At 40.8% G+C, this 22024-nt stretch overlaps 1 protein-coding gene across 1 annotated transcript; it reads right to left on the bottom strand.

Moving 5' to 3' along the window:
• Positions 1-1151: 1151 nt before the first annotated feature.
• Positions 1152-18601, bottom strand: aasdh (aminoadipate-semialdehyde dehydrogenase). The gene is made up of 12 exons (XM_039810203.1): positions 18165-18601; positions 17056-17173; positions 15206-15501; positions 13420-13612; positions 10615-10856; positions 9465-9571; positions 9209-9381; positions 6346-7051; positions 5619-5782; positions 3907-4032; positions 3655-3786; positions 1152-1642 (listed from the first exon to the last, which is right to left on the bottom strand). The coding sequence occupies exons 1-12, from the start codon at positions 18404-18406 to the stop codon at positions 1232-1234; spliced, it is 2910 nt and encodes a 969-aa protein (XP_039666137.1). The 5' UTR covers positions 18407-18601; the 3' UTR covers positions 1152-1231.
• Between the last annotated feature and the right edge of the window lie 3423 nt (positions 18602-22024).

Genomic DNA, 22024 nt, shown 5'->3' with positions numbered 1-22024 from the left:
GTGCGCATGCACATACTGTACACAAAGTATACGTCCCACAGATAGAACAATCAGTCCGGGGAGGGGGGCAGCGGCCAATCACAACCACGCCTGGCCATTGCAATAGCCAACCCCAATTTTAGTGTTATTTTTTATTTTTTTTCATTTTGTAGCCAACTTTGTCCCCATGGTTGTAAATAAATCAATCACTCAACGCATCAAAAAAAAGTGCACACACACTTCTTTAGTAGAGAGGTGAAGCTCTGACGTGTGACAGTGTGTAATCAAACGGATGGTAACTGTCTGAATTGTGTTTTAAGGGCTACCAGTAACAACAGCTTCTTGACAACTGATGGAAGTGTTAGTCGTTTGGTATTATTTATGTAAAGCAGCGGATTTATCCATGGTGAATCAATACTGTATCTCTTCTCTGAGCCTTGTTTGTCATGTACAGAAGAAGCCTTTCTTTGTTTGTTTTTTTACTCATACTCGAAACCTTTTGCATAAAAAATTCTTACTGTGTCCGTGACGACTGTGATAGCTGTCAAAGAGGCTGTTGTACAATTTTGCCATTATAACCTAACCTAGAATCTGTCACACTCGCACGGTGGGTGCACCTAAACACAGCACTGAAGACCACAAGTGTTAACCGGGCATTTTACAGTGAACTGCACATTATCCTCACAGCTATGTGATGTTGTGATTTGGATTTTTTTTTTTTTGGCTTTGCTAACTGAGACAGACGCAAACACCTGCTTGCTGTAACATACGATTCTCGTAGCCGTCCTCCCGTAACACACTCGTGTTTGTAGGCCATCACTTCCTTGTAAAATGTGATATGATCTTACACGATGATGTAAGCATTTCCTCTGTGAAAGAAAAGAAAAAAAAAAAAGAACCTCCAGCATTTCTCATTTCCTGCCACTCACTTTTAATGATCTGTATGTATGGAAGTCAAAGGCGTCACCAGAGCTTCGGTCAGAAAGAGTCATTTTGTTTCTAACGTTGGTCGTGCACATTAGTGTAGTGTACGCAGTGTTATATGTAATGAGAAAAATGTTTGGTATTATTTGCACTTTTTTGTCCCACTTAGAGATATTCATGAGAATATTCTTAAAGAGACACAAAATGTTATGAATAATGTAAATTAAATACTGATGTCTGAACGGAGAGACTCATTATTTCCCTGAACTTTAATTAAAAATGTAATTCCCAAAGCACCCCCTTTGCTCTGACACAGATATAAAAGCCATCAGTGCAGAAATACATCTTGTCCTTCTTTGACAGTCAGCTTTAAACAATACACATAGTCATTGCGGCACCCGACTACGAGGGAGTGTTCGTACACCACTGGGGATGAAAACAGCTCCCCAGGCAGAGTTACTGAGGCCAGCATTTGTCCATCTTGTCCATCCAGGATCCACACTGTGCCGTCTGTGGAGGCCAGAGCCACCAGAACCCCCCTTTTGCCCATGGCGGAGCCATCAAACGCGCACGGACTGGAGTACACCTTCCCCGTGGTCTGGAAAGTCCAAACTAAAGAGCCGTCGGCACAGTTCAAACAGTACAGGCAGCCGTCGTGTGATCCACACAGAACCCTCTGCTGGTCGGCCGTGACACACGGTGAGGAGAACACGGGTCCTTTTGTTAAAAACTGCCAAACCTGCAAAGAAACACACATTTCAAAAATAGCTTTTGCTCCGTTTTGCAAAAATTGTGATCCTTAAAGGGTTATTTTGGTATTTTTAACCTGGACCCCTTTACCTTGTTGTCCAAGTGACTAATGTGAACACAACTCTTTGAAATCAGTCCAGTATTAACCCTCCTGTTGTCCTCGGGTCAAATTTGACCCGTTTACAAAAACTTTCTATATCAGAACTATGACAAAAGAACGTTGGAAAAAGCTACAAAAACGCAGGAAAAAAAAGACAATTTCTTTTTTTAAACGCTGAAAAAAGTGACCAAAGAAAATCAGAAAAAGTGACAAAAAAAACATCGCCAAAGGTGACAAAAATTTGTCCAAAAAAAAAAGGTGAAAAAAATACATTGGAAAAAATGCCCAAAAAGTGAGAAAATGTTTTTTTTGAAAGAATGTGACGACATTTTTTGAATGAAATCGACAAAAAGTGTAGAAAAAGAACAAAATGTTGAAATTTTGACCCAGAAAAATACAAAGTTGCATGGTCGACGGGACGACAACACAAGGGTTAAGCAAGAACGCTGTAACCGGCAGCTGCAAACCGGGCTGCAGTGTATCTTTAAAAGGACAAATGCACACTGTTGATGTCGGTCCACCAAAATTGTTGTTTTTGCCGCTGACAGGCTCAGATTGTTATTCTGACACCAATATGGAAAGGATCCCTACAGAGAGACTTTTTTTGTCAAAGAGTAAGATTTTTTGTTTAGCCAAAACAGCTCAGCAATCTCAATCTCCAAACTCACCAGACTCTATTGAAATAATCAGGACTTTTAGCGTGTATAGAGCCAGCATACTTGTACATGTAAATGGGTGAATTTAGGGTTTATTTCAACCAAACTAGACTGCTGATTGTTAGAACAGTGAAAAGACAAATGAAGACACTTTTAATAGTTTTATTTAGTTTCTATTGACTTTGAATGAAGTGTGTTTTACGATGATAAAATGACTGCTTATTAAATGGAGTCTGGTGGGTTTGTTGATGGGGATTTCGGGGCGGTTTCATGTCAAACAAAATAATCTTAGTCTTTAACTAAAAGGTCTATCTCTGTAGGGATCCATCCCATAATGTAGTCAGACACTTAGAATAACAATCTGAGTCTGTCAGTGGCATCGCAGTTGTGGTCTCGCTTAAAGCCTAACTCTCGCCAAAATGCAACCTAGGGTCTTTTTGTGAATGTACCCGAGTCAAACCTTCGTTTAAAAGCATATTTAGGACGGAAACGCCACTTTTAAGATTTACCGTATTCTCGTTTTCGGTCAAATTGCCTTTTGAATGGGAGAGCTAGGGGCACACCGAATGTGAATGAACGGACTCTACAGGAGGAAATGTCATTCTTATACGAGGCTCCTTTTTCAACTACAAGGTAAAATATTGTTTTTCACTAACGACAAAACAACAAATTATCCGTGCATTTATATGGAACTAAGCTTTAGGAGCTTTCCGTCTTTAGTCTCCTCCCTGTTACGGTGCATTCGAAGATTGACACTTTTTGACTGGCGAGATGGCGGCGAGCGGAAACACCAACAGCTAAAGTAAGTTGTTCCAAACCTTTCTTTTTAGTAAACTCTGAACACAAACAATGTCGTCAATGCTGGTCTCATGTTGTGTCGAGCCTTCTTAGTGTTTTAAAAATAGTGATTTATGATGCTATCATAGCAGTGTCCCTAGCACTCCCATTCAAAAGCCCATTTGACCGAAAACGAGAATACGGTAAAATCTTAAAAGTGGCGTCTCCGTCCTAATTATGCTTATAAATGAAAGTTTGACTCGGGTACATTGACAAAAAGACCCTAGGTTGCATTTTGGCGAGAGTTACGCTTTAACACTAGACCAATTTCAACATGGGAGAATAGAAAAATACCGAAGTTACCCTTTAAGATTTCAGGCCTGGCTACACCCACGATCACCAGTCGAGTCTGGCACGTTTAAAGCACTATAACAAAGGACATGGTGGAGAAATACAGCAGCCGCTCACCAGTGTCCCTGTGTGGCTGAAGCAGCAGATGTTTCCATCCACTGAGCCGATCATCACGTGACCAGAGGAGGCGTTTGGTGACGAGAAGAACGGGACGTCTCTACAGTTTGACCACAGGACCTCTCCGCTGTCCTGGGACAGGGGAAAAAAACAAACACTTATCAGACAGCAAAGTGTATGCCGTCTCAAAATGTCCCTCAGTGAACAAAATGACACAATAGTTTATGGAAGTTTGGTACTGTCTTCACTCACAGGGTTAAGACAGAGGAGGTGACCTCCCAGTGACGCGGCGTACAGCTGCCTGAGTGAGGCGTGGAGGTAGGGGGAGGAAAACACAGCTCCACCCCCACAGTGACGCTTCCAAACACACTGCTGGACCTAAAAGCACACGTACATTTACCTTGATCTTCTCCACATTTACTAGTTCAGATAACTTTCACTTTTTATTTATTCCCAGAGGGGAAAATCTGCAGTGGGCAGAATGCAGAAAAAAACGCCATTATTTTTTGGGGCTTTTCCCTTTATTTTATAGCAGTGGATCGACAGGAAAGTATGGGAGAGAGATGGGGGATGCAAAGGGGCTGCAGGTCGGACTCAAACCCGGGCCGCTGCAAAGGACTACCTACATGGGGTGCACGCTCTTACTGGGTGAGCTAGAGGTCGCCCCAAAAAAAACGGCAGAATTTGAAGTCGAGTGAGGCCTCTTCCTGCAGCTCTCCCCTCTTTGTCACACGGGCAATGCATGCACAGAACAGCCAATTGGATTGCTCTCAATCTCTGATTGGCTAAAGTCTCCCGTCAAGGCTAGGCTGAGCCAAAGCCGGTCTACGGAAAGCCGTTCCACTCCCTATTCAGCCCCATTGTACCGAATTTGGTTGCAGTTCCACCAGAGTTCCACTGGGGGTGATCGCGGTCCAGTGCAAAATGAATGGGAGTCTATGGAGCTAGACGGCTAAATGAATGGGACTCTATGGAGCTAGACGGCTAAATGAATGGGACTCTATGGAGCTAGACGGCTAAATGTGTCTCTTTCACCCGATTGTCTTTGAGAAATCTCAGATTTGATTGTAGTTTTTGCAAGTTCAACATGGGTTATAGGTCGAAAGTTGAATGAACGAGGACTTATGTCCTTTTGATTTCTTACAGGGGGAGTCGTTGTTGCCCATAACACGCTAGCATTCTGCTAATGAATGCTGATTGGTCAGTGAAGGAGTGATTACGATCGGAGATCCCGCTTGACGGCATCCGAAGCAGAGCCTGAATATCAGAGAAAATATTTCGGCATGGTCTTTAAAACATTAGCAAACCTCTTTCTAGCATGTGTATTAACAGAGAGAGTCTAACCTGTTAGCTGTGTTGTCGATGCCTCGAGAGAACAAAGGAAGTGACTCAGAGCTTGCCGTAAAGCAGTATCTCCGGCCGTATATGTGTATGACGTCATTGACATTTTAAAAGGCTTTTTAGAACAAAAAAACGACTTTAAAGAAATCTAACACGCAGCATTGTGTATTTTCTTAGCCTCCCCTTTCGAATGCAACATTCAAATTACTAGACAAAAAAATATATCCCGAGAAAAGTGGGTTTTGAGGGGTATAGCTCCATAGAGCCCCATTCATTCTGCACTGGCCTGTGAGCGCCCCCTATATGGAACTCTGCTGGAACTGCAACCAGTTCAGAAGCGGGAAGTAACGAGGGAGTGGAACTTCTTCCTATATTAGAAATTCTTTGGCTGAGCCAAGAGGAGATGCGGAAGTCTAGTTTTCTCTCAGACCACTTGTATAACAACATGCTGAAAGAATATTATGGAATTTCTGCCTAATTACGCCAAAAATAAACCTGCCTACCCCAGCTTTAACTAGCCTTATGAATAAACTTGTAAATCCTGTTCCTGTCATTAGCTGTAAAGCTGTTTCCCCAACATGAAAATGATACTAGCCACACTTTTTTTTTTTAAATCTTCCTACCTTTGGGTCCAGGGCGTAGACATGCCCATCATGTGAGCCCACTATCACCAGACCTGTGAGGGGATCCACGGCGGGACAGCTCTTCACGGCGTCTCCCGTCTCAAACGTCCACCGCATCTTTCCAGACGCAGCGCACAGAAAATACACACAGCCATTGTAGCAACCTGGGGAAAATCCCCAAAAAATAAATCCTAAAGGCCAATGACAATGACATACTGTCAGATGTTTTTACAAAACATTGGGCTACACTTTACTTGAAGGTATCTACATAAGAGTGACATCACACTGTCGTGAACGTGTCAAACATTATGAACAAGTCATAAACGTTTATGACATAACGCTTCTTTTAGGAAGTGTCATTCGGTTTTTGTCATGACAGGTTAGGGTTAGGGTTTTAAACTGTTAGGGTTAGAGTAAAGCCAATCAGCTGGCAGTTTTCAATTTTTGGGGCGACAATACAGATTAAGCGCCGCCTGCTGTTATGGAGACGTATTAGGTCTCGTCTCTTCGGTGTGTTCCGAGGCACTTTTTGGACCAACTCGGGGAGACTGATCAGTCCGGCTGGCTTTTCTGCCGAGGGTCGGCCGTCTGGTCGGTGTGTCTGGGCCTTTAGGGTTCATGTGTCATGACACTGTCATGACAGTGATCCACTGTCACGATAGTGTCATGTCACTCTTATGTAGATGCCTTCAAGTAAAGTGTAACGCAATATTGTAACGATACCGACCTATAACCACGAGGCTTCCGCAGTGAGACACTGCGGCCGAGGCTTCGATTCTGTCCCCGAGAACTTGCTCCCACAGAAGCCTCCCGTCGGTCAGGTCTAAAGCCTGGATCCTGTGTGAGTGGGATCCGATGAACACTGTCCTCCTACCCTCGTCTGAGCTCCGATCGGTCCTGTGTTGTACCAGAAGCACCGGGGAGGCGTCCACACATCTGCCTGTGTCGGAGGACCAGCTCAGGCTGAGGCCCAGAACATCACCGCTGGGGTCCTTACTGGAACTCTTTTCTCCCAGCGCATCAGCCTGGAGGGTTTTATTTGCCTCTGGACTTCCGGTTTGCAATTCCATCACCTCACCCGCTCGTCTGACAACTTTAACAGCCCACGTCTCTCCCTGCGCCCTCTCTGCTGCCGTCGACTCGGTGCGCTCTCTTTTGGCCGGCGCCACAGGGGGAGCGTCGGCGTCTCGTTTCTTGGACTCAGGCGATGGCTGGCTGTTCTCAAGCGGCGGCATCAGCGTTACTCTCGCGACGTGGCGCAGTACGTCGGAGAAGGTCCCGTCGAGCAGAACCTTCAAAAGCTCCAGCGAAGACCCCCCCACAGCAGCGAGGATGTCTTCACACAGGCAGAGTGCCTTCAGGGAATCTCCTCCACTCAGCAGGAAGTTGGAGTCCTCTTCAATGGCCGCATCTTCAGGAAGACCTAGAGTTTCCTGTTATGGGTGCACAATATATTGTTTTTTTTATCGTCATCGCAATATCACCTCGCGCCAATATACAAATCGCGAAAGACACTCAGTGATGTTTTGGGTTAGCTGAAAGAAAAAAGCTGTAGAAAACTGCACTTTCAAATGTAACTCATTCTTTTTGTAGTGGTGGCAATTTATATTCAATTCGATGTTCAATTTGTTCCATAGAAGAATGTTGGAAATTATTTTTTTAATTCAACAAGTCATTTGTTGTATTTTAGAAGAGCACTGTAACCAGCAGAAAGGCATAAGTAAGAAACACTTTAATATCTGTTTATTTATCGCAAGTAATATCTTTATCGAGATATACAACAACATTATCGCATATTTTCCTCATATGGTGCAGCCCTATTTCCGGTCCAGTTCATACATATTCAGGCAACAAATTAAACCCGGAAGTGGGGCTGCGCTATATATCCTTTATTTTGTCATCACCGCGATATCAACTTGCACAGTAAACCACATTGCATTATTTCACTATCTATGGTCTTCCTGTCGACCATGCATCTTTTATTTTCTTCATTTCATTAAATGTTTTCTTTGTCCACTTTTCTATCTCCACTGTTTTCCGAGTTTTTTCCATCATTTTTTAAACTTTTTCTATCTGTCCTATTCCATGCATCATTTTTGTTCCATTATCTCTCCATATTTATTCTTTTTCATTTCACCTTCAGGCTTCATCCATTCTATTTCATTTTTTCCTTATACCTGTGTTTTCCATAGTCCACTTCCTCCATTATTCCATTCTTTGTTTGCTAATTTCCACTATATATATTTCTTTCTGTTCCCGCGTGTATTTCTTGGAGTGTCTTATTCTGCAATATTTCCTTTATTGTACACCTCTATCTCCATTATATTGTTAAACTGATATGTTATCCATGTGAAAAAAAAATTCCTTCAGTTTGGTGTACATCCCCGCAGACTTTCACACATCTCTTGCTTTGGTATTTATTTTTACTGTGCGCCACGTTACTTTACCTGCCATAAGACAAACAGAAGGGAAGTGAAGAAGTAAGAAGCGTTTTTTTTGTCGTCCGGGACAGGCTGAAGGCTAACGTGAGAAGAAGAAAGGACCAAGGGCTGTGTGTCCTGATCTCCGTGTGTCACTATCTGGGCGCCTCTGTGCTGGATCGTCCACTCCGTCTCCGTGCCTAGCCACTGGGCCCTCGCGTCTGGGGCTTACAGGAAAAGGGGGCAAAAAAAAAAACAAAAAAAAAAAAAAAAAACAAAAAAAAAAAAAAAAAAAAAAAAACAAAAAAAAAAAAAAAAGTGTCATCAAGTGTCTCGTTATCCATGCTCGTGTCTGTGTCATAAAAAGTGTCACCTGTGTACTGTCTCGTGCAGGTGTGTGTGGTTTGTGCTGTCCACCGTGTCACAAAAAATATAAATTTTTATGCTTAAAAAAATGTATTTTATGTTGATAAAAATTATTAATTATTTTATTTTTTGGTTTAGTGTTTAATAATTTTTTTTTACAAAAAAAATATTAAAAAAAAATAAAAAAAAAGTATATGTAAAAAAAAAATTATTAAATATATAAAAAAAAAATAAATATATGAAAAAAAAAAATCAAAAAACAAAAATTATAATATAAAAAAAAAAGTAAAAATATTAATTATATAATTATATTATTTTATATTTATGTGTCTCCGGTCTCGTTGGTCGTGTGTCTCACGTGTGTGATTTCATGTCCGCCTGCTGTGCTGCTGCTGTGTGTGCTGTCTATTGTGCCTCTCTCTGCCTTAAAAAAAAAAAAAAAAAAAAATATATATATATATATATATATATATATATAAAAAAAAAAAAATATAAAAAAAAAAAAAAAAAAAAAAAAAAAAAAATATATATATATATATATATATATAAAAAAAAATAAAAAAATAAATATATATATATATATGTGTATATATATATATATATATATATATATATATATATATATATATATATATATATATATGTATATATTATATGTATATATATATATATATATATATATATATATATATATATATACATACATATAATATATATATAATATATAATATATATATACATAAATGTATACATATATATACATATATATTATGTATACATATATACATAAATAAAACATCTCACTTGCTGCAAGCTGTCCAAGTTGACCCGCTTTCCGTGGCGTTTTATCAGCCTGTCTCTCCGTCCCAGGTAGTACAGCTGCGCGTCTTTAACATTCACCCAGTCTCCAGTGGCTCTCATCGTCCCGGGGACGGCCGTCTCCTCATCATCCAGGAGACACACTCTGTCCTCTCCACCTGCACCAGGGATCATTATGGATTTATGTGGATTTTATTCACTGAAATAACGTGTGCACGTACATCAATGAGCTCTTTCTCACCTAAGAACACCTGTCCTTCACCCTCGGTAACAACGCGGCCATGGTCATCTCTCACTTCCACCACTGTGTCCATCAGAGGACTCCCAAGAGGCACAAAGGACAGCGTGCTGAAAGACACGTTAATGTTAAATATAAGTATTGACTGACTGCAGCTCGTTTAACCCTTGTGTTGTCTTCCCGTCGACCATGCAACTTTATGATTTTCTAGGTCAAAATTTTAACTTTGTTTTTTTCAACGTTTTACACTTTTATCAAAGTATTTTTTTTGACACTTTTTCTGATGTTTTTGTTGATTTTTTTTCTGCGCCTTTTGAAGTTTTTGTGGGGGGAAAAATCGATACAGTATAGTATCGCGATATTTTCCGTGGCAATAGCATATCGATACACAGACGCCAAGTATCGATCTTTTATGATATATGTGTTGGTCAGTTTGTCTGCATTTAAAATTGAAGTGAGATGAACAAATGTATGTATCTTTTTAGATAAAACAGATGTTGACAACATTTTCCTTTGGGGACATCATTTGAAATTGGGAAAAATTTGAAGTTGGAAAATAGGTAATACATTGCATTATATCGCAGAATATTGCAATATGTTTAAAATCGCAATAATATCGTATCGTGACATAAGTATCGTGATGATATCGTATTGTGAGGCCTCTGGTGATTCCCACCCCTAGTTTTCCCCCCACGTTTTTGAAAGATTTTTCCGACATTTTTTGCTCCCGATGCATTTAACCCTCGCAATGTCTTCTCGTCGACCGAGCAACTTTTTGTTTATCTGGGTCAAAATTTTAAATTTAAACTTTTTTTCCCCAACAGTTTGGGCGTCTTTTTCGACATTTTTGTCACTTTTTCAACGTTCTTATATAATAATATATATATTATATAATAAATGCTATAAAATTTAATAAAACACCCAAACTAGTGAACTGATCATTTGATCATTTATTTTACTTGTGAAGAGTAATAGTTGTACAGAACCATCCATGTTATTATTTTTTTTTTTATTTGGTTGAAAGAAAACCAAAATTTCTGATATAGAAACTTTTTGAAAATGGTTCAAATTTGACCCGAGTTGTAAGTCGTATTGATTTCAGCTTGTTTAACAAAATGGATTCAGTAAATCATCGTAAACAGGTCACACTCACGGGCTGCTGGACCGCAGTAGAGACTCGGGGATTTGGTAAGAGCAGGCCCAGCAGGACACCTCGGTGATGCCGTAGATATTGTAGATGTGGGTGTGGTTGTCCTCGTGCCTCCAGCTCCTCAGCAGAGCGGGGGAGGGGAAGGCCTCCCCGCCCAGGGCCAACAGCCGCAACGAGGAGCCCGGCGACAACACTTCCTGTTTCAGGATGCGCTGCCCGAAGCGGCCGAGCAGTGTCGGCGTGACCTGTGGAAACGAGAAAACACCACATAATAGTGACTCAGTACTCAGTACTCGAGTACTGTACTCAAGTACAAACATGAGGTTCTGTTACTTTACTTGATTCTTTTTTCTTTTCTTTCATTTGAGTTACTAGACTTTATAAATTAAGATTTGACACATGCAGTTTATAAAATATGATGCGTGTAGTTCATCAAATCTGATGTTTTATTATAAATTAAACTACCCAACAATATAACGGCCTACAAGTCCAGCTGAGATGATCAGACCATTAATCACTTGGTTGAGTGACAGAACTGTTTGGATCGTTTCCAGTTTCTGAAATGGGAGGATTTTTCTGCATTGAGTACTTTTACTTTTAATACCTTAAGTACATGTTCCTGATGCAGTGTTTCCTCTATGTTGATTTGACTGTGGTAGTTTATAGGTCTTGTATTAGTCTATAGGTTTTGCATTAGTCTATACGTCTTGTATTGGTCTATAGGTATTGTATTAGTCTATAGGTCTTGTATTAGTCTATAGGTCCTGTATCAGTCTATAGGTCCTGTATCAGTCTATAGGTCTTGTATCAGTCTATAGGTCTTGTATCAGTCTATAGGTCCTGTATCAGTCTATAGGTCCTGTATCAGTCTATAGGTCTTGTATCAGTCTATAGGTCTTGTATTAGTCTATAGGTCCTGTATCAGTCTATAGGTCCTGTATCAGTCTATAGGTCTTGTATTAGTCTATAGGTCCTGTATCAGTCTATAGGTCTTGTATTAGTCTATAGGTCCTGTATTAGTCTATAGGTCTTGCATTAGTCTATAGGTCCTGTATTAGTCTATAGGTCCTGTATTAGTCTATAGGTCTTGTATTGGTCTATAGGTCTTGTATTAGTTTATAGGTCTTGTATTAGTCTATAGGTTTTGCATTAGTCTATACGTCTTGTATTGGTCTATAGGTCTTGTATTAGTCTATAGGTCTTGTATCAGTCTATAGGTCTTGTATCAGTCTATAGGTCTTGTATTAGTCTATAGGTCCTGTATCAGTCTATAGGTCTTGTATTAGTCTATAGGTCTTGTATCAGTCTATAGGTCTTGTATTAGTCTATAGGTCCTGTATCAGTCTATAGGTCTTGTATCAGTCTATAGGTCTTGTATTAGTCTATAGGTCCTGTATTAGTCTATAGGTCCTGTATTAGTCTATAGGTCTTGTATTAGTCTATAGGTCTTGTATTAGTCTATAGGTCCTGTATTAGTCTATAGGTCCTGTATCAGTCTATAGGTCCTGTATCAGTCTATAGGTCCTGTATTAGTGTATAGGTCCTGTATCAGTCTATAGGTCCTGTATTAGTCTATAGGTCTTGTATTAGTCTATAGGTCCTGTATCAGTCTATATGTCTTGTATCAGTCTATAGGTCTTGTATTAGTCTATAGGTCCTGTATTAGTCTATAGGTCTTGTATTAGTCTATAGGTCCTGTATTAGTCTATAGGTCCTGTATTAGTCTATAGGTCTTGTATTAGTCTATAGGTCCTGTATCAGTCTATATGTCTTGTATCAGTCTATAGGTCTTGTATTAGTCTCTAGGTCTTGTATTAGTCTCTAGTTCTTGTATTAGTCTCTAGGTCATGTATTAGTCTATAGGTCCTGTATTAGTCTATAGGTCCTGTATTAGTCTATATGTCTTGTATCAGTCTATAGGTCTTGTATTAGTCTCTAGTTCTTGTATTAGTCTCTAGGTCATGTATTAGTCTATAGGTCCTGTATTAGTCTATAGGTCCTGTATTAGTCTATAGGTCTTGTATTAGTCTATAGGTCTTGTATTAGTCTATAGGTCCTGTATTAGTCTATATGTCTTGTATCAGTCTCTAGGTCATGTATTAGTCTCTAGGTCATGTATTAGTCTATAGGTCCTGTATTAGTCTATAGGTCCTGTATTAGTCTATAGGTCTTGTATTAGTCTATAGGTCCTGTATTAGTCTATAGGTCTTGCTAATTTAAATTAAGTTAACTGGTGATTTTCGTTGTTTGTATTCTTCACCTGTGAGCTAAATTGCACGTGTTGATTCGATATAATAGCGATTGCTCACGTTTGTATTTTACGAGCATTATTTAAATGCTGAAGTAGTGACACTGCATTAAAATAATGTCATTAATAGTGGGTTTATTGGTATTTGCTACAGAATGCTTAGCCTATATGTCAAGATCAAAGTTGGCCTATATAGTAACTCAAAAAATACAGTTCAATCACAACAGAAAATATGCCTCATTGTGTGTGAATAGAGGTGAATATTATTAGTATAATATATATATTAGTTTGTGTTGCAGCAAAATTTCAGTTCCGTTTCATGGGGGTGTGGTGTTCGGACCTGCCCCCACTGCTAAAAAAAATCCTAAAGGAAACACTGCCTGATGATACCTAAATACTTTTACTTAAGTAACATTTTCAATGCAGGACTTTAACTTGTAACATTGTATTTTTACAGTGCGGTATTAGTACTTATACTTAAGTAAAGGATCTGAATACTTCTACCACCGCTGCCGAAAACGTTTAGGCAAAATACGTATATATATCTTCTTCACACGTGCCTGTAGGACAGTCGTCTTGTGATGCTTGAACAGCAGTCGAGCCAGCCGACCGGGCATTTTCTTGATCACAGTTGGGATGATGAGGAGCTGAGCCCCGGACGATAAGGCCAGGAAAATATCCACCACAGAGGGGTCAAAGGTTAAGGGCGAGGCAAGGAAGACCACATCACCTGCACTCATCTGAAACAAAGATCTGAGCCAAAAGAGGTGCACTTTTCATTAGGGATGCACCCGATCCAGGATTCAGCTTCGGATTCGGCCGAATATTGGGCTTTTTGACTGGGTTCGAACCCCGAACCTTAGAATTTTTTTCCACCGAACCGAACCCTACGCTTGCAGTACTCGCGCTACGCTGGTCAACGTAATGACGGCGCCGTTGGTTACGGGAAGGTGTTTATGTAGGCGGAGCGTTCGATGCAGTAGGTTGTGAGAAAGTGGAAATGGAACTTGTGAGCAGAAAAAGTTGTTGTTTGGCAGTACTTTCAGTCAAAAGAAGGCCATTCAAGTCCAGCTACATGTTCAATCTGCAATGCCGATTTGTCTCGTGGTGGCGAGGACCCTAAACGATACACAACATGGCCGCTGTTACAACATTTGGTATGAAACATCCGAAAGAATACGAGTTGTGCATGAAGGAATCTCCAGACAGCAGCCAAAATGCAGCAATTTCAGGTACGGCAAAGGAAGGACAGTCACAGCTAAAAACGTGTGTTAAAGGTCCCATGGCATGAAAATTTCACTTTATGAGGTTTTTTTAACATTAATATGAGTTCCCCCAGCCTGCCTATGGTCCCCCAGTGGCTAGAAATGGTGATAGGTGTAAACCGAGCCCTGGGTATCCTGCTCTGCCTTTGAGAAAATGAAAGCTCAGATGGGCCATTCTCATGAGAGAGAGACATCATGGCTTTCAAACGAACAAAGTGGCAGTTGGTCAAGGCCACAGATACAGTATTAGGGGACCACTAAGGTCTATATAAAAGAGACTTCAGATACAGTATTAGGGGACCACTAAGGCCTATATAAAAGAGACTTCAGATACAGTATTAGGGGACCACTAAGGTCTATATAAAAGAGACCTCAGATACAGTATTAGGGGACCACTAAGGTCTATATAAAAGAGACCTCAGATACAGTATTAGGGGACCACTAAGGTCTATATAAAAGAGACCTCAGATACAGTATTAGGGGACCACTAAGGTCTATATAAAAGAGACTCAGATACAGTATTAGGGGACACTAAGGCCTATATAAAAGACTTCAGATACAGTATTAGGGGACCACTAAGGTCTATATAAAAGAGACTTCAGATACAGTATTAGGGGACCACTAAGGTCTATATAAAAGAGACTTCAGATACAGTATTAGGGGACCACTAAGGTCTATATAAAAGAGACTTCAGATACAGTATTAGGGGACCACTAAGGTCTATATAAAAGAGACTTCAGATACAGTATTAGGGGACCACTAAGGTCTATATAAAAGAGACTTCAGATACAGTATTAGGGGACCACTAAGGTCTATATAAAAGCATCCAAAGAGCACCATGTCATTGGACCTTTAACCAGACTACCATTACCAAATTTGCTAGCCCTACACTGAATGGAAAATACACTGCTGTGGACGTTGTTTACTTCATTAATGTGTTTACTGTGTTAATGGACTGAGGATGGGAGTAGGATTCGGTATTCGGCCGAACACCCAAAAATCTGGATTCGGTGCATCCCTACTTTTCATATGCATCAAAAATAACAGCGATTTCAATACAAATAAAGAGAAAAAGACTCACCTCAGATGCAGTATATTGGGCAGTATACACTTGTGTGGCACCCGCACAATCTTGGGAAGGCCAGTGGTTCCAGATGTGTGCAGCACATACGCCACGTCTCCGTGGCCAGCCTCCTTTAACCCTGCAGCTGGATCGCAGAGACCAGCTCCATCTGCTGTCAGAGCCCTGGGTTGTTCCGGTCCTCGTCGGTGTTCAGAGACTGGCAGCGGCTCGATGTGTATCACGGTCAGTTTGAACTTGGGCAACACCACACACACCTCCACAGACATGTGGTTGACCAGAGCTGCCTGGAATCGCTTGACGGGAGGAAAGAAAGAAAATCTATATAAATATTCCTACAAAGCAGAGATCATGAATTCATGTTGATAGTGTAAAACAAACGCTAATATACAGCAAAGTCAACTGTAGCATGTATGCTTGGAAAGGGATATTATTTTGAGATATTTCTACAGGGGTGTTCATGAATCTGCTTTAGTGGATACATCAATAGACATAAAAGCAGAAATAAAGAATAAAAAAAATAAAAATAGATGAAATACTTAAACTTTTTTACTCTGCCGCATGCACTTTATTTACACAAACTCAGATCAGATCTTTGATTGCACCAAGGCTAATGCGCCCACACACTTCACATGTTTTGCCCAAGGCCCCCAGGTTCTATGCATATCAATTGATTTCGCTAATTTGATTACACCACTGAAGTACAACAGCAGCTTTAGTGGGTCCTGGATTATTAGCTAATTGTGTGGCCCTGTCTTATTGTGTCAACATTTATTTTTAAGATGTTCATTATTTTAGTTCAAACTGCTCCCATTGTGCAGATTCCATATGGTTGGGTCCTGTGTCTCTGGCCTGTAATACAGTTGTTTGGTCTGCTGTGTGCTCTGGACATAATGGGAACTTGGAGGCGAGTATACACAATGCAAAGAGAGGCAAGAAGTGGCGGATGTGGGAGGGGGGGGTCAATAGGGACCTAGTCTATATCCTTGACGTTCCACTTCCGGGATTGGTCCGTTGCCGCCGGAAAATCCGCTGGATTAGCTAGACTATCTGTCCAATCTGAGTTTTCTGTCGCACGACTAAAACAACTTTTAAACATACATGTTCCACCAAAACAAGTTCCTTCCCGAGGCTATTTTTTGCAGATGCACCGCGGCTTTTCTCTGGTCCTTAGCACCGCCCAAGATGATTGTGATTGATTTAAAGAAATGCCAATAAACCAGAGCACGTTTCCCTCCCATCCCCGAATGCCATGTGGAGTAGCCTGACCCTCCTACAGCGCACTTTGGAGGAGGGTCTGGCAAAACGAGACTAATAGGGACCCAACAGAAAATGTTTGCCCCTGGTCGCCCCAACAGGCTAATCTGGCCATGTTTTTAAACCCTGATCTTGAGAGGAACCATATTTCATTTAGCTGTATTTATAAAGATTATTATCAAATGTTGTGATTACACAACTAGTCATTTGAGCTGCAGAGATTAATGAAATAATCGATTAATTGTTCACTAAATCGCCAACTATTTTGATAATCGGGTTGAGTCATTTTTTTATGAATAAAGTAAAAATTCTCTGATTCCAGCTTTTTAAATGTGTATATGTTTCTAGTTTCTTCTCTCCTCTGTGACAGTAAACTGAATATCTTTGAGTTGTGGACAAGACAAGACATTTGAGGACGTCATCTTGGGCTTTTTCTTTTTTTTCTTTCTTTCTTTACCATTTCCTGACATGTTAGAGACCAAACAGTTAATCGATTAATTGAGAAAATAATCAACAGTTTAATCGACAATGTAAATAATCGTTGCAGCCCAACTAGTCATTATCATTCATTCGTGATATATTAGATATTCAACCTGCAGGACGTCGGTCTTCACAGCACAGTACTTGAGGCCACACTTGTTCATGACTCTGGCAGTGAGGAGTCCTGGAGAGTCTGGGTCCAGTGGGACATAGGCAGCGATAGGCAGGATCCTGGCAAACACCACAGGACAGTACATATCACCCTTCAAATTACACAGCCACTCTCCCAAGACATTACTCATTTGATACGGCACGGGAACTAACGGCTTTTTTAGGCCACACACTCACATACACACTGGTCAGATGCTGTGTTTTGACATGGAGTGGTAAACTTCAGAGATGTGGACTTGAGACTTGGACTTGAGTCGACTTGAGTCACCGTTTGGATGATTTGCGACTTGACAAAAAATAAGTGACTTGAGACTCGACTTGGACTTGTACGTTAATGACTCGAGACTTGAGGCATGATGACTTGCGTGTATTCACAAGTTTTAATGTTAGCTGTTAAATATATAAACATTTAATTTAATGTTGTCACATTTCTGTCTAACTATCAAGTAAGCTAGTTATACAAACTAGCCATTCATTTTATTAGATGGGCTACAAATACCTTGCCTTTTCTCCTTATAAAGACTACAGGTAACACTTGATTTGGCATTTGACTTGCCTTAACTAAGGACTTGACTTGACATGACATGACCTGTGACTTGACTAGCCCCCCAAAAAATAGAGACTTGCTTTGGCCATGGAATGAATGGCTTGAGACACTTGGGACTTGAACAAAGATGACTTGGTCACAACAGTGGTAAACTTTAAGTCAGAGACGACAGTGAACCAGCAGCAGTGGCAGCAAAAAACTGTCCTGTCCTGTAGGTAGTGTCCTGAGGAGTGTCCCGGGACAGTCAGACACTGTCCTGTGACTACCAGACACTGTCCTGTGACTCTCATGACTGTCCCGGGACAGTCAGACACTGTCCTGTGACTACCAGACACTGTCCTGTGACTCTCATGACTGTCCCGGGACAGTCAGACACTGTCCTGTGACTATCAGACACTGTCCTGTGACTCTCGTGACAGTGTCTGACTGTCCTGGGACACTCCTCAGGACACTACTAACAGGACAGGACAGTTTTTGCTGCCACTGCTTCTCCAGTGAACTTACCCCAGAATCCAGACAGGTATGAACAAATCATCACAACAATACAGCCCGATCGCTCCGTTGTTCGGAGAGCAGGTCTTCCGTAGAATATGAGAGAGTTCACCGGCCAGTTCAACCAGCTCTCGGTACAGCAGCAGGGACACGGGGCTCCCGGACACCGACCCGCCGTCATATCTCACAGCTGCTCTGTCCGAGTGCACGGAGGCAGCGGCGGCTACAAGCTCCTGCAGCGTCCGAGCAGCCATAGCGGGGAGCCGCTAAAGAAACGCCCGCTCATTCTCTGTTAGTGCCCATTCTGGACACTTACAAATCATATTCTATCATATATATATATATATCGTGTTTAATTCAGACGAATGCGGTTTTCTTTACATCGAGGCAGACCCATAGGCCCCATGGGTTTGTCGCGTGAAGATGATGTCCCGCTGATGGCTACTTCAAATGCTTCTGTTAGAGTTGTTCATCCCGAAATCGGGAAATATGACTTAACATGATCAGTCCTAACAAAAAAAGAAAATACAGCCTTTCGGGGCTATGATGTTTATCATTTTTGTCGAAACCGATTGTGTGTTTCGGGTATGTGTTTTATGTCAGCTAATTTACATCCACTAAATGTTGTTGCACATCACATCATCATGACACGTCCCCCTCCAAATTATTGGTATACATAATTATGTGCAAGTCTTCCATCAACATTTCAAACGTTGGTATTTCTTCTTTAAATATGTTATGACTTTCAATTTAAATATTAAAATATGAGTAGCATTTATTGATCACGAGTTTCATCTCAAAGTAGGAAAAAAGGATAAATTAATTATCAGTTTAGAGTTTATGCTTGCAATATTGTTAACAGTACAGTGGATGGAGGATAGAAGACCATTGACAGCAATCATTTGTTCACACTCAAGCTCAATTACTAGCTGGTTTACAGCACAGTCATTCAGACAGTAGACCCGCTATTTTGCATTTAATACAACAAACATTATACAGAATTCAAATGATGGGTCTTACAGTTATGGATATGGTGCATATTGGTATCAAAGAAAATTAAACGGCAGATAAGGTGGCAAAGGAGGCTACAAAGAATATTTACAGTGATTCGGCAGTTAGTTATAGCAAAACATGAGTTAAGAGCATTATTAAAGTGCTCATATTATGCCCATTTTCAGGTTCATAATTGTATTTAGAGGTTATATCAGAAAAGGTTTACATGGTTTTCAAAAAATACCATATTTGTGTTGTACTGCACATTGCTGCAGCTCCTCTTTTCACCCTGTGTGTTGAGCTCTCTGTTTTAGCTACAGAGTGAGGCATCGCACTTCTGTTCCATCTTTGTTGGGAGTCACACATGCTCAGTACCTAGGTAAGGACTACTAGCCAGTCAGAAGCAGAGTATGAGGGCGTTCCCTGACAGTAGCTAGGTAAGGACTACTAGCCAGTCAGAAGCAGAGTATGAGGGCGTTCCCTGACAGTACCTAGGTAAGGACTACTAGCCAGTCAGAAGCAGAGTATGAGGGCGTGCCATGCTAGCAGCTAGGCGAGCATTATAACGTGTCTTGTCTCTGAAGTAAAGGCTGGACTACAATAGAGCTGTTTGGAGCAGTTGGTGAACAGTGTTTTCTGTTGGAGATGGTAAGTCCCTTTGGGGGGGACTTTGGGCTTTTTCACTTTGTAAACCTATAACGTGCACAAAAAAGATACACAATAAAGGAAAGGGAAAAAGCCAAAAAGCATAATATGAGCACTTTAAATAAACATTGATTGAAGGAAAGGTGGAAAAAGCAATGGGAGGAAGAGAGGAAAGGACGGTGGTTTTACAGAGTTTAAGGACAGTGGGAAATGCTCTACGCAGGAAGGAGCAGGAGAAGAGCAAGAGAACACAAAAAATTTGTGTTAACCAAATGTTAAACAACACTCATTTCTTGAGTCCTTCTTAGTCAAATTAACGTGATTGAGAAGACACGTTTGGGTATTTATTAATTTTGTGTTATTATTATTATTATTATTATTATTTGAATATTGTAAATACAAGATATTCTGATCCATACATAAACCAATTGGTGGCGGTAATGCACCAAATTGTTGTTTGCCAACCGCCAATAAACCTAAAAGAAGCGCTATTTTGGAAAGCATGATTTCCTATCAAGCATGCTTCATCAAGATGTAGAGGGGATATTCTGTATGCAATTATATTATCAGTATATATAATCAGTAGAATGGGAATAGATGTTCAGTTATTATGGGTACCAGCACACTCTCTTCTCTTCTCTGCTTCTCTTCATAGTCGTCAGGTTCATCTACTAACCCCTACAGAGCTGGCTCAGGTTTGCCTTGCACCAGCTCTTAATTATGCTGTTATAGTTTTAGACTGCCGGAGGATTTCCTTTGACACACTGAGCTTCTCTCTCCTCTCTCTTTCCATCTGTGTGCATCCATGTCCCAGAAATACTTGTTACTAACTTTGCTGTGGTGAGCTTATTGCCCAGAGTCCTTATGTTTTTTCGCCCAGCAGTTTTCCTTGGATTAGGGCGGCACCTAAATCATGGCTGCAGCTGTCGCCATGGTCCTGCTCCGCGCCCTGCTACGCTCTGCAGTGCCCTGCTATGTCCTGCTAGATAGATAGATAGTTTATTGTCATTGCATATCACTACACAACCAAATTAAGATGACATCAATCACTCACTTAGCAGCATAGAGATAGAAAGATAAAAAGTGACAATGTCAGCAACAATAAATACTGAAGATAAATAATATTAAAACCAGAATAAGAAAACCAGTGCATTATCAACACAGTATGGTTCAAGTCCAGCTTATAGCTTAGCCTTTCAGCAGCTCATTTATTTATGGCCCTGGGAAAAAAGCTATTTCTCGCTATGCCCTGCAGAGCCCTGCTACACCCTGTAACGCCCTGCAGTGCCCTGCTACGCCATGAACTACAACAACTACTATTTTTAGTCATAGTTCCATTATCTTTATTATGACTATTATTACCACTGTTCATCACACCCCCAACCGGCACCGTCAGACACCGCCTACCAATTGCCTGGGTCTGTCCCAGGTTTCTTCCTAAAAGGAAGTTTTTCCTCGCCACTGTCACACTAAATGTTTGCTCTTGGGGGAATTACTGGAATTGTTGGGTCTTTGTAAATTATAGAGTGTGGTCTAGACCTACTCTATCTGTAAAGTGTCTTGAGATAACTCTTGTTATGATTTGATACTATGAATAAAATTGAATTGAACTGAATTGACATAGGCATCCGAGGGAATGAGATAGTAGACACTCTGGCTAAAAATGGATTAAAAGCAAATGTGGCAATATCAATAAGCAAAGCAGCGATCAGAGCTTTTGTGTGGAACAAAATAAAGATACAGTGGCAAAGACCATGTAACTGATACAAATGGAAGGCATGTATTTCAGATTCAGCAGAAAGTGGGGAAGGAAAGAGGACTGGGGGAAAAACCAAAGAGAAGAGTGCTTGTTTAGTAGAATGAGACTGGGAAACACAAAGTTAAGTGCATCTGTGCACCTTATTTGGAAACATCCCACTGGAAATTGTGATGCCTGCAATCAAAAGGAGTCTGTGGAACATGTTCTTCTGGTATGCCCTCAATACTCAACTGAAAGATTGTTAAAGGAATACGCCACTGTTTGTTGAAATAGGGCATATCACGGTCTACCCTGGCTGTAGATAGGTGGGCCAACGCATTTTTTGTCTCAGTGCAAGTAATTAGGTTGTTTTTTTGTCTTTTGTTGGCTCACTTTTACTCACAACATGCTAACCGGCAACATAGGATTCCATTCACTACGCTAAGCTAACTAGCGGCAGCGCTGCCGGTGTTGCACCGGACCAAAACAATGCACG

The sequence above is a fragment of the Perca fluviatilis genome, chromosome 9, assembly GCF_010015445.1.
Source record: "Perca fluviatilis chromosome 9, GENO_Pfluv_1.0, whole genome shotgun sequence".
Classification (NCBI taxonomy): Eukaryota; Metazoa; Chordata; class Actinopteri; order Perciformes; family Percidae; genus Perca; species Perca fluviatilis.
This window is presented reverse-complemented; position numbering and strand designations above follow the sequence as displayed.

Coding starts and splice junctions, on each gene's coding strand:
- aasdh (XM_039810203.1), bottom strand. CDS start 18,406: ATGGCTGCTCGGACGCTGCAGGAGCTTGTAGCCGCCGCTGCCTCCGTG. Junction 10,857..13,419: donor ACAAGACGACTGTCCTACAG/GCACGTGTGAAG, acceptor TCGTTTCCACAG/GTCACGCCGACACTGCTCGG. Junction 9,572..10,614: donor CTACTGCGGTCCAGCAGCCC/GTGAGTGTGACC, acceptor CGTGTCTTTCAG/CACGCTGTCCTTTGTGCCTC.